Source organism: Neomonachus schauinslandi, chromosome 9 (assembly GCF_002201575.2).
Source record: "Neomonachus schauinslandi chromosome 9, ASM220157v2, whole genome shotgun sequence".
Lineage (NCBI taxonomy): Eukaryota > Metazoa > Chordata > Mammalia > Carnivora > Phocidae > Neomonachus > Neomonachus schauinslandi.
The window spans coordinates 42,099,152-42,112,749 of NC_058411.1; the positions used below are offsets into that span (position 1 = coordinate 42,099,152).

At 37.0% G+C, this 13,598-nt stretch overlaps 1 protein-coding gene across 3 annotated transcripts in view; it reads right to left on the reverse strand.

Moving 5' to 3' along the window:
- TMEM260 (transmembrane protein 260) overlaps positions 1-13,598 on the reverse strand; it is a 67,513-nt gene that overhangs the window by 36,523 nt on the left and 17,392 nt on the right. For all 3 annotated transcript variants that reach the window (XM_021701485.2, XM_021701484.2, XM_021701483.2), the window contains exons 4-5: positions 7,459-7,636; positions 6,168-6,281 (exon numbers count right to left, since the gene is read on the reverse strand). In XM_021701485.2, the coding sequence (XP_021557160.1) occupies positions 6,168-6,281; positions 7,459-7,636 (292 nt within the window). The remainder of the gene's footprint in view (positions 1-6,167; positions 6,282-7,458; positions 7,637-13,598) is intronic.

The following is a 13,598-nucleotide window of genomic DNA, read 5'->3' on the forward strand; positions in this document are numbered from 1 at the left end:
GATAAGTAATTTGCCTGACAAAGAGTTAAAAGTAATGGTCATAAAGATGCTGACTACACTTGGGAGAAGAATAGATGAACACAGTGAGAAGTTCAACGAAGACACAGAAAATGAAAGACAGTACCAAACAGAAGACACAGAACTGAAGACTACAATAACTGAACTGAAAAATACACTATAGGAGTTCAACAGCAGACTAGATGAAGCAGATAGAATCAATGAGCTAAATAAAACACAGGGCAATGGCACTCACCCAAACCAAGCAGCAAAAAGAAAAAAATTTAAAAACTGAAGATAGCTTAAGCTATTTATGGGACAATATCAAGCAGAATAACATGTATATTATAGGAGTCCCAGAAAGGGAAGAGAGGATGGGGCAGAACGCTTATTTCAAGAAATAATTGCCAAAAGCTTCCCTTACCTGGGAAAAGAAACAGACAACCAGATCCAAGAAGCCCAGAATTCCAAAGAAGATGAGCCCAAAGAGACCCAAACCAAGACACATAATTAAAATGTCAAAAGTTAAGGATAAAGAGAGAAATTAAAAGCAAGAGAAAAAACAACTTGCTACACACAAGGAAATCCCCATAAGGCTATCAGCAGATTTCTCAGCAGAAACTTTGCAGGTCAGAAGAGAATGGCATGATATATTCAAAGTGCTGAAAGGAAAAACTCCCAAACAAGAATACTACCTGGCAAAGTTATCACTCAGAGAGGTAAGAGCTTTCCAGATAAACAAAAGTTAAAGGAATTCACGGACACTAAACTAGCCTTATAAGAAATGTTAAAAGAATTCTTTAAGCTAAAAGGAAAGGGCATTAATTAGTAATAAGAAAACAATATTTTAAAAATATCACTGGTAAAGGTAAATATGTAGTAGTGGTTTAATCACTTATAAAGCTAGTATGAAGGTTGAAAGATAAAAGTAGTAAAAATAACTACAAATACAGTAATTAGTTAAGGGATACACAAAATAAAAAGATGTAAAATATGACATCAATAAACCACAGGGCAAGAGGAATAAAAATACAGTTTTGAATGCATTCAAACATAACTTGTTACCAACTTAAAACAGCTTGTTATATATATACAGGCTGTTATATACGAGCCTCATGGTAACCATAAAGCAAAACCCATAGTAGATAGACAAAAGATAATGAGAAAGGAATCTAAGTGTAACACCACAGAGTCATCAAACCACAAGGTAAGAAACCAAGAGAAGAAAGGAACAGAGAGGAATTACAAAACAATTAATAAAATGGTAATAAGTACATACCCATCAATTTCTTTAAATGTAAATGGGTCAAATTCTCCAATCAAAAGGCAGAAAGTGGCTGAATGGATAAAGAAACAAGACCCATCTATCTGCTGCCTGTAAGAGACTCACTTCAGATATAGGTACACACATGGACTGAAAATGAAGGATGGAAAAAGATGTTTCAAGCAAATGGAAACCAAAAGAAAGCACGGGTAACTATACTGACATCAGACAAAACAGATTCAAAGCAAAGACTATAGTAACAGACAAAGAGGGGCATTAAATAATGATAAAGAGGTAAATCCAGCAGAAGATATAACATTTGTCAGTATTTATGTACCCAGTGGAGAAACACCTAAATACATAAAGCTAACACCAACAGACCTAAAGGGAGATAATGACAGGAATAAAATAATACTAGGGGACTTTAATACCTCACTTATATCAATGGATAGATCAGCCAGACAGGAAATAATAAGGAAACATCAAACTTAAACAACATATTAGATGGAATAATGGATATATATAGAACATTCCATCCAAAAACAGCAGAATACACTTTCTTCTCAAGTACACATGGAACATTTTCCAGGATAGATCATATGTTAGGCCACAAAACATGTCTCAGTAAATTAAAGACTGAAATCATATCAAGCATCTTTTCTGAACACAATATGAAACTAGGAATCAATTACAAGAGGATAACTGCAAGAATCACAAATATGTGAAGATGAAACAACATACTACTGAACAACCAATGGGTCAATGAAGACATCAAAAAAGAAATTAAAAAATACCTTGAGACAAATGAAAATGGAAATACAACACACCAAAAAAAAAGAAAATAAATACAACACACCAAAATCTATTGGATGCAGCAAAAGCAGTTCTAAGAGAAAAGTTCATAGAGATAGCTAAGAAGAAAAATCTCAGATTAACAATCTAACGTTACACCTAAAGGAACTAGGAAAATATGAACAGATGAAGCCCCAAATTAGTAGAAAAAAGGAAATAATAAAGATCAGAGTGAAAAGAAATGAAGTAGAGACTGAAAAGAAATAGAAAAGACCAATGAAACTATGAGCTGATTCTTTGAAAAGATTAACAAAATTGACAAACCTTTAGCTAAACTAAGAAAAAGAGAGGGCTCAAATAAATAAAATCAGAAATTAAAGAGAAGTTACAATTGATACCAAAGAAATCCAAAGGATCATAACAGACTACTATAAACAATTATACACCAAAAAATTGAACAATTTAGAAGAAATGGATAAATTCCTAAAAACATACAATCTTCCAAGAGTGAATCATGAAGAAATAGAAAATCTGAATAGATTGATTACTAGTAAGGAGATGGAATCAGTAACTTAAAAACTCCCAACAAAAGTCCTAGACCAGACAGCTTCACTGGTGAATCCTACCAAACATTTAAAGATTTAATATCCATCCTCCTTATACTCTTCCAAAAAACTGAAGAATAGGGAATGCTTCCAGACATGTTTTATGAAGCCAACATTACCCTGATATCAAAACCAGAGAAGGACACCAAAAAAATAAATTAATTTTAAAAATTATAGGCCATATCAGATATCCCTGATGAACATACATGCAAAAATCCTCAAAAAATATTAATAAACTGAATTTGACAATACATTATAAGGATTATACACCATGATCAAGTGGTGTTTATTCCAGGGATGCAAGGACGGTTCAACATCTGCAAATCAATCAACATGATATACCACATTAACATAATGAAAGATAAAAATCATATGATCATCTCAATAGATACAGAAAAAGCATTTACAAAATTCTTTTATGATAAAAACTCTCAACAAAGCAGGTATATGGCCACTGAAAGGACATATATGACAAGCCCACAGCTAACATCATACTCGACAGCGAGAAGCTAAAAGCTTTCCCTCTCAGTAATATGACCAGGATGCCCACTCTCACCGCTCTTAGCCAGAGCAATCAGGCAGGAAAAAATATAAAAAGCATACAATTGGAAAGGAAGAAGTGAAACTGTCACTATTTGTAAGTGACATGATTTTATATAATGAAAACCCTAAAGACTCCACCAAAAACTGTTGGAACTATTAACTGAATCCAGTAAAGTTGCAGGGTACACAATCAATATAAAATCAATATAAAAAAGTATGCTGCCTTTTTTATACACTAATACCTACAAATAAATTTAGCCAAGGAGGTGAAAGACTTATACACTGAAAACTCTAAGATGCTTATTAAAGAAATTGAAGATGTAAATAAATGGAAAGATATTCCATGTTCATGGATTGAAGAATTAATATTGTTAAAACAGCCAAAGCAATCTATAGATCCAATGCAATCTCTAACAAAGTTCCACTGTCATTTTAGAGATAGAACAAACAATCCATTTGAATGAAACCACAAAAGATCCCAAATAGCCCAAGCCATTTTGAAAAAGAACAACAAAGCTGCAGGCATCATGCTCCCTGATTTCAAACTATCCTACAAAGCTATAGTATTCAAAACATTGGCATAAAAACAGATATATAAATCAATGGAACAAAGTAGAGAGCCCAGGAATAAACCCATGCATATATGGTTAATTAATTTATGGCAAAGAGGCAAAACTATTCAAGGGGAAAAGGCCAATAAATGGTGTTAGGAAAACTGGACAGTCACATGCAAAAGAATGAAAATGGACCACTATCTTACACCACATATAAAAATTAACTCAAAATGGATTAAAGACCTGATTGTAAGACCTGAAACCATAAAACTCCTAAGAGATAACATAGAAAACAGATAGGCATACATACATACTATGGAGTATTATTCGGCCACAAAAAGAAGAAGATCCTGCCATTTGCAACAACATGGATAAAACTTGAGGGTATTATGCTAAATGAAATGAGTCAGATAAAGACATATACTGTATGACCTTACCTATAGTGGGATCTAAAAAAAACTGAACTCACAGAAACAGAGAGTTGACTGGTGATCACTAGAGACAGGGAAAGGCAGCACTAGAGGGAAATGGGTGATGGTGGTCTAAGTGTGCAAACTTCCATTTATAATATGAATAAGTTCTGGGGAATGTAATGTACAGTATGGGGACTATGTACTGTAGCTTATATTTGAAAGATGCTAAGAAAGTAGATCTTAAAAGTTTTCAAGACACAGAACTGTAACTGTGTGAGGTGTTAGATATGTTAACTAACCTCATTGTGGCAATCACATTTTACAATATATCCATATATCAAATCATCATGTTGTACACCTTAAACTTACACAATGTTATATGTCAACTGTATCTCAATAAGCTGGAAAAAAAAAAGAGAAAGAAATGAAGACTGGTTTAAAAAAAAAAAAAATGCCTGGCCAAGGTAACCGACAGCTGGATGTTAATGCATCCCCATCTATGCATCCATCAATTCACAAGAAAAATATCTGGGCCTCTTCAGGTTTGTAATCTATAGAAAAGTCTTCACTGAATTTATGTTTTTTATGTTCTATCTCCTTTATTTATAATCAAAAATAAAATATTTTATTATTTTATATAATAAAAGACCAGATAAAGAACCTTCTGTATATTCTATAAAACCACTGTTAGACACGACCTGTTATACTGTTTAATATTCCTCATATAAGGGTGGACATGACTGACTTAACAGAATTCAGTTCCAAGAAAAAGTTGATCTTCCCTTTGATTGTTATTTCCCTTTAACACATAATAAGAATTTTATAACCTCCATGTTATACTTTTTCCTTTGTTGCCAGAAGCTAAAAACAAAAAATATATTCAAGTACAGTAAATACAATAGTTACCTAAAGTTTTGTTATAATTTCCCTATTTCTGTATAATAATTTTACTGAACATGTGTTTTCTAATATAATCCTGACTAGAGCAACAAATAATGAAATGATAAATAAATAAATGTAGCTGAGGTATGATTAACAAACAATAAATTCAGCAAAATGACTCTAGTACTGGCTTTGTATTTACATTGTTTCAACCTCTAGGAGGAGGACTGACAGCATAAAGGGCTTCCATCTTTCCAAAACCTCATGTCTAACTCAGCTCCCTGCCTTCTTCAGTCCATCTCACAATGCCTTACACAGCATAGTAATTTTCTTACATTGACCGCCATTTAAATCAATAATCATTTTTCCTTTGAGGGAAAGGGAAAACTAAAATAAATCATTTTTAATTCTAGAGACATCTGTTCTGAGAAAACAGGTTGTTATTTTCCAGAGATGTGGTTCCTCGGCTCACGGTGATGCTGTCTGTTCTGTCGGGAGAGCTGAATCTCTAGCACCTAGAGCGGCATCTGCGCAGCGCAGGCCCTCAACAAACAGCTGGATGAATGAATAAACTATTATTAATACACTACCCTTTGTTTTAGGACATATAATAAAACAATCAAGGAAATCTGTTATTTCATTTTAACTCCTTTTTAGCCTATTATTATCAAGGTGCTGCTCAGAATCAGTAAGGAAATTATGAATCAGACCAGATGCCACTGCAATCAATACTGTATAATTTTTGGGGCGCCTGGGTGGCTCAGTCGTTAAGCGTCTGCCTTCGGCTCAGGTCATGATCCCAGGGTCCTGGGATCGAGCCCCCCCATCGAGCTCCCTGCTCAGCGAGAAGCCTGCTTCTCCCTCTCCCACTCCTCCTGCCTGTGTTCCCTCTCTCGCTGTCTCTCTCTGTCAAATAAATAAATAAAACCTTAAAAAAAAAATACTGTATAATTTTTGTAAATCCTATTTTTTTTCAATGTTGTTAGAGCCTCGGGTCATTTATACTTTATATAAAACTAAAAAAAAAAAATGAAAGCCCCATGTTTTATGCCATAAATGTTATATCGGGCCTTACTAAAACATTATGAATTTTCATTAAAAACACCCAAAAACCTACCTTCTCTTTTAAAAGTCGAAAGAGAATCCATGGTATTATGCACAAAACATAGAGTACTATTGTATGCTGATTACATAAACTAAGGCCACAGCAGAAAGCACCAATTTTAGCTATCTGAAAAAAGAAAAAAAGAAAAAACCTAAGTTAAAAATTTACCTAAAACTCTTAAGTAAGCACAATAGTAAAAAGTTATTCTTTATATGAGAACCAAGCATTTGTACCATAGGTCAGGCTAAAGTCAACCTCTTAGACACAGGCTCGCTTCCACAGACACTAATATTTAGCACCATTACTTTTTTTTTATAATATTGTCCATTCTCATCACATCACTGCAGTTTGACCTGAAATGACTGCCTTCAAAGTGAGTTTTAGAAAGTCCTGCATGATAACTGGGTAAGTCCTACCAGTAATAAGATATTGTGTAATTCTTACTAAAGTCTGTAACTAAAACTCAGGCACTCTTTCCATTTTACTTTTTCTCCTATTAAATTAAATACATAAAATAGAACACTTTTTATTTAAAAACCAGGTTATGGGTGCTGTTTTTGCTCTTTTGAACATGTGCAATTTTCATAATCAGAAAAAAGTTTACTTCAGATAAAAAATGAACTCTAATAGCAGCACAGATCTGTTTATAGGCACCACTGATAAACCCTGGTATTCTTCTGTCTGTATATTCTTCAACAACAAAAGGCTGCCTTTACTAAAATGGTTTGGTACCTCCCAATGTTTAGATTGTAAGCTCTTAGAAGACAGGGTTCCTTCACGTTTCAAATTATCTTGATATTAGTGTTTGCCTTATAATTCACTGGAAACTCTTCCGAACTACTTCATTTATATATTTGATACTCTTAGTTTAAAAAAAAAGTACAAATTTGGTCTTTTTTTCAATTAGAGAGTAAGTCAATGTACCATAATGGTATATAATTTAAGGTGGTCAATCCAGAGCTTGGCATCTAACGATCACACTAACACACACACATACACACACACATGCACGATGGTGAAATTAACCAACAAGCCCATCTTTCCCATAGGACTCAGAGGGGATTTCAATCCTCTCATTCTCCAAAAAACTTTTGAACTCTGGGAGAAAAAGAAAAAGCTCCATGGTTTATAAAGGCTATCATGGTTCACAGTAAAAGAACTCAGAATATTTTCTCTCTCAACACGCCTAAATTACCTTGACAGTAATCAAGACAGATAAACAGCATCCAAAGTTAAAAAGAAATACAGCATCTGTCTAAAAATTAAAACAAAAAGTGATTTCACTTTGATCAAAATAGGTTACCTTTGATCTTTCTTTTGCAGTTGCTGCCTCCTCAAAATGTACAGTAAGAGCCATAAGCAGCCCCACAAACAGATTGTTTAAGCTAAAAACCTCTGCTGCAATGGACCACTGCCATGTTAGACGAGAAAATGAAAACACCCCCGCAGCAAGGATTCCTCCAGCATGTGAGCCAGAAAGCCTGCAAATACAGATAACATGAAATCTTCTTTCCCAACAAAAAGAACTGACTTTCTTTTCCTTTTTAGAAACTGTAGCAGCAGAAATTATGAGTCACCCAGCACTATCCCAACACATTATATGGCTAATACATTACTTCGTATAATAATTTCTTCCAACAGATTTTAATTAGCAAGTCCATATGTTAACTTATTAACAAACAAAGGAACAAACCTCCTCAGTCTCCTGTGGACTGAATGAGGTTTAGTTCTCAGATGGAACCTCTAGGATTCAAGCCAATTCAGAAAGCCTGAAGAGACAGTAGCTAGAGAGATTACAAACCTGTATCACTTCTCTTGCTCTATCCACAAATCAGAATGGTCTGGTTTGGGGGCGCCTGGGTGGCTCAGTAGTTAAGCGTCTGCCTTCGGCTCAGGTCATGATCCCAGGGTCCTGGGATCGAGCCCCCCCATCGAGCCATTTAAATCAATAATCATTTTTGAGACGGAAATATGTTGAATTGTAAGAATTAATGAAATGGCAAAATATCCGTTCAGGAACATTCATTCTCACTTCTCGTGGAATGTTTGGGCCTAGGCACTTTCCACACGATCACATATGGCAAACATGTCTTTGTCACGATACCTGGTGATTTTAAGATCTTGAAAACTGAGTTCTTAGTTTCTAGTGATTCCTTCTTTATACAAAGTTGACGTTGAAAACAATGTATTTCTTTAAAGAGAGGGACGGGAATGTGAACTTCAATAGCACAAAAAGAATCAAACGCCACACTTGGAAACAAATTTCTCAACCCCAACGCCAAGGAGAGCCAGACATTTCAAATCAATCAGGAATCTGGATCTCAGTTCCGAGATTTGATCTGAGACTAGTAATGTGGTGGACAGAGCATATCAAAGCAAAACAACTTCCTATTTCCCCATAAATCTAAAATTATGAAGAAGCTATTACCAAATATCTCTAACAAGTGTTATGATTCAGCAAGCATTACGGTGTCTAATAGTTAATGATAGTATATGGCCCTAAATCATCACTGTTAAACTAAACTATATTGTTTTGGATAAAAAGCTGTGGAGTCATTCTGTGGCTTTTAATCAAGCATCACAGAAAAAAAAAGTTAAAATAAAATTTTGATATCACCGAACTTCTTTTGGAGTTCCTCTTTGCAATATATTTGTTTTCTTTCCATTATAAAAATCATCAGTTTCCTATTTCTTTCAGAGTTCCCCGTTCTCCCAGTGACCCTGATTCATCACATTGAGGGCTTTTCTTCCCTCTAAATTACTTTCCAAATTCCTTTCTACTTGTATTCCTACTACCTTAGACTCAATTAAGCTTCCTAAGTGGTCTTGTGTTTTCCAAACCATTCTGCAATATAACATCACATTAAACTTCTGAAAACATACTCTTTATGAATACCTAGCCCCCCCACTTTAAGGACTCTTCACTGCCTGTAGGAAATATTCTAAGTGAGCCAGGCTGGAACTGAAGCTCCTAATAAACGGTACCTAGGCACTAATCACCAACATTATCATCTCCACCAACCAATTAGGCTCCCCAAAATTCCCTGATAAGACATGCCCATTCCCAGCACCATACCTTTGCTCATGCTATACCCATGAACCCAATGTGTTCTTGGATTCCTTCTACTTATTCAAACTCTACTCTTTTCTCAAATTTCTCTTCAATTCCCAGGTTCTAGCTCATCTTGGAACATGTATAGCATGGAGTTGCCTCTAATAATTACTTTGACTTTGTTTTTGAAATGTGAACTGGAGTTAAGCTTCATTTATATTGGAAGTCATTCGCCCAAAGCACAGAAAGGAAACTTTGTGAGTGAGAATGAATTAATCTTAAATAATGGGTAACATTTTTAAAGGAATTTCTATGTTTTGTCTGTCAATATTACTTTGGAAAGTCAGCATAAGATACAAGATTCTTTCCTCTACTTAAAACATAAATTAGAGGGGTGCCTGGGTGGCTCAGTTGGTTAAGCAACTGCCTTCGGCTCAGGTCATGATCCCAGGGTCCTGGGATCGAGCCCCGCATCGGGCTCTCTGCTCGGTGGGAAGCCTGCTTCTCCCTCCCCCACTCCCCCTCCTTGTGTTCCCTCTCTCGCTGTCTCTCTCTCTCCCTCTGTCAATTAAACAAACAAACAAACAAACAAACAAGCTTCCTTGGAAAAATGGCCGATTCCAGGTCTGGGGCAGGTCGAGTACAAAATGAATCTGAAATATCTTGTACCAGAAAACAAGGAAGGATTCAAAAGAGGATATGACAAAAGGACAAGGAGCCAGCTTAAAGGGGTCAAATCAGGGATAATGTGAACATCAATAATTACAGTAATAGATTATTACCCAATGAATAAATAATCTATGAATCTATAGTGATATAAATAAATAGGGGAAGAGAAAATCCACAGAAAGTCAACAATAACTGTAGAAGAAATGATGGAGTTTGGCAGCCAATATCATCATAATAATGGATACCAAAATTAGTGAATAAAAGTTTTACAGAAATATGTACGTAGTCTAAAGATATCTCCCTATAAACAGAGTAATTACAGAGGGAAAAATGGTAACTTTACAGGGGCAAACCCAGCAGACACAATCTTAACCACATGATCAAAGATAAAGCCCAGTAATGGGACAAACCTCATATGCTTTCTGATCTATTCCAATGAAAAGAACAGAGCATCGTTTCTACGGTATTCTTGCCAAAATGTATTACCTGAACCCACAAACTCAAATTGAAGAACATTCTACAAAGTAACTGGCTGATACAGATCAAAGAAAATGTCAAGGTCTTGAAAGACAAAAACAAAAAGCACAAGACCACGAGTCCATATGAAAGAGGCTAAAGGGATATAATGGAATAAAATTCATGATCTCGAATTTCCTTCTGCCAAATAGGATATTATTGGAACAACTGGCAAAATCTGAATCACCTCCATAGATAACAATGTTGTATCAGTGATAATTTCCTGACTTTGAGAACTGCACTGTGGATATGTAAGAGAATGTGCTTGTTTTTAAGAAACATACCTTGAAGCATTTAAGGGTAAAAGGATAGCATCTATGCAGCTTACTCTTAAATGGTTAAAAACAAAACAATACACACATATTGTTTGTGGCTAATGATATCGAGCATCTTTTCAAGTGTTTATTGGCTATTTGTAGGTCTTCCTTGGAGAAGTTTATTCAGATCCATTGCCCATTTAAAAATTAGGTTGTGCTCTGTATTATTGTAGAGTTCTTCTCAACTTCCTTTTAATACATTTCTTTCCTGCTAAACACTGCCAGAGTCCATTGCTTGCACCCAAGAGCCCTGACTGAAACACACTGCCTTCCCTTTTTGTTATTCTTATTAAGGTTTCAAGGCAAACTGTGTGAGCAAATTCTGAAAATAAATGCTGAAGAGGTCATAGCTTTGTGAAAAACAGAAGAGAGGGCAGTATGTCTAAGAACAAAAGTTATGTGTGCATCCATATATAGGATATGTAGAATAGAAAATTTTTTGGAGGCCTCATCATTTTACTATTCAGTTTGGGGTTTACGTAGTGCTGTACATAAGCTAAGCCTGTATGAATTTCATCGATTTCAGCAGCCTTTACTCAACTATGAATGTCCATTGAAACACACGTATTTTAACATACTGCCTTTAAGTTTGCTTTATGCTAAGATTCAGAATCAATTAACATTTACTGACCATGTAACATGTATCGACTGGTAGACTACGAAAAACAGAGAAGATGCAAAACATCTGTTGTAGAAAAACTCCGCAAGTTGAAGGATACATACAAGGATTTGTAGGTAGCAGTACTGTTCAGCTGAGGCTGCAGAGACCGTGGATATGGAGTGGCAGGATCTGTCAGCATGGCTGTGGAAAGGTCTGAAGCAGCCTAAGCTGGCCTGGAAAGACTGGAGAGAGCCAGGGTTAGCGGCTTTACGACGCAGGTAGGACAGAAGGACAAGAGGGAAGGGAGTTTGTAATAAGCCATGGGGCCTAGATTGGATAGGGAAGAAAGCAAAGCAGCAGGGGGCTGATGAAGGCAATAAAGAGTATGAGCAAAGCGTTCTAGGTCTCAGTCAAACGGAAGACAAGGGTAGAAGCATCAAGGAAATGAGTGAACTGAAAGCTAAAGTCATGCCAGGTAGTGCAAAGTGGGTTGGGGAAGGGGACTGGAACCGTTAAAGGGAGGAACAGGCCAGTTAAACAAGACTGGACTCTGTTGTTGAGGGCAGCCTGTGATGGAAAAGCGTTTAATAAAGCGGTTTTCAAAATCATAAGATTTTCATTAAAACTAAGTATTTGTCCTAAAAGACAAGCAGTGCAGCATACACGAATAAGTCTGCAGGCTGAATGCTCTGTAGGAAGACAGGTGTGCAGCCCAGGGCCACGGCACCATATGCAAGCTAACAAGGAGAGGTGAGGGCCCACATCAGCACACTGTGAGCTAAGTCTGTGATCTGCTGACAAGCAAAGGATGATGTCAGCAGTGGTAAGCATGAGGACTTTCTTTTTTCCTTTTTTTTAAGATTTTATTTATTTGAGAGAGAGAGACAGAGCACGAGCAGAGGGGAGGAGCAAAAGGGGAGGAAGAAGGAAACTCCCTGCTGAACGAGGAGCCCGACGCGGGGCTCGATCCCAAGACCCTGGGATCCCAACCTGAGCCAAAGTCAGCTGCTTAACCGACTGAGCCACCCAGGTACCCCAAGCCATGAGGACTTTCTGAAGACTCTGGAGGTCTTCAATTCATTCACTGACTCTGTAGATAGGCAGTCTCATTATATTGTGCAAGGCATATTACATTATCTGAGCTTGCTTCATTTCACCCTAATGAGACAGAGATAAATGACTAAAGAGCAGCTGAATTCAAAGATGACTTCACAAAGACAGTTCAGGATTATGGCAAGGCTCAGTATTAGCTTCCTGCTGTCCACATCTGTAGCCTCTATGCTCCATTGTCACCCGAGCATTCTATTCAAATAGCACCCAATTGCCATCTAACTGCTAAATACAACAGGCTCTCAGGACCTCTCTGCTGGATTGATCCCAGCCCCAAGCACACTCTACTGAGTTGAGCCTGGCTCCACATCCCTCCGGTGTTCCTTCTGTGGTTCTGGATCTTCCTTCTGTTTTCTCTGAATGGCTCCTCTTCTTCCATCATCTCCTTTAAAGCTGGTGTTGCCAAGATTTCATTCTCACGTAATTCTTCTCACTCTTACATACTCCACCTGGGTGGCCTTATCCACTATCCTGATGTCAGCTGCCAACCACAAACTGAAGTAACCGAATCTGTCTCTAGCGCGACCTCCCCCTTAGTCTCAAATGGACAGATCTCCAACTGACTGTTCTACGCCTCACCACAAAGCCACTCCAACTCTTGGCATCCCACTGAACCTTAGTATCAACAGGTGCAAAATTAATTTCTCATCCTCTTCCTTAAATGATTCCTGTTCCTGTATTCTGTCTTAGTGACTGTCATTACCTACCAAGTTAAATTACCCAAGAAACCTAAGAATCATCATCAGAGCTCCTGGCCCCTCTCCCTGTCGAACATACCACATCCTGCCAATTTTACTTCATAAACATTTTAAAAACTCATCCTCCTCTCCATCCATACTGCCACTGCCCTACCTCAGAATTCAACAGTGGTCTGCCTCCAGCCCTAGGCCCACCATTGCCACCAGAGTGAAGATCTTGTACTTTTCTGCCTTCAACCCCATGACTCCTCTTTGATTATAAAACATAATACAGGGACGCCTGGGTGATCAATCGGTTAAGCTTCTGACTCTTGGTTTCGGCTCAGGTCATGATCTCGCAGTGGTGAGATCAAGCCCCATGTTGGGCTTTGTGCTCAGGGTGGAGTCTGCTTCAGATTCTCTCACCCTCTCCCTCCCCTTCATACACACACTTTTTCTCTCAAATAAATAAAATCTTAAAAAAAAAAAAGCCTATTACAA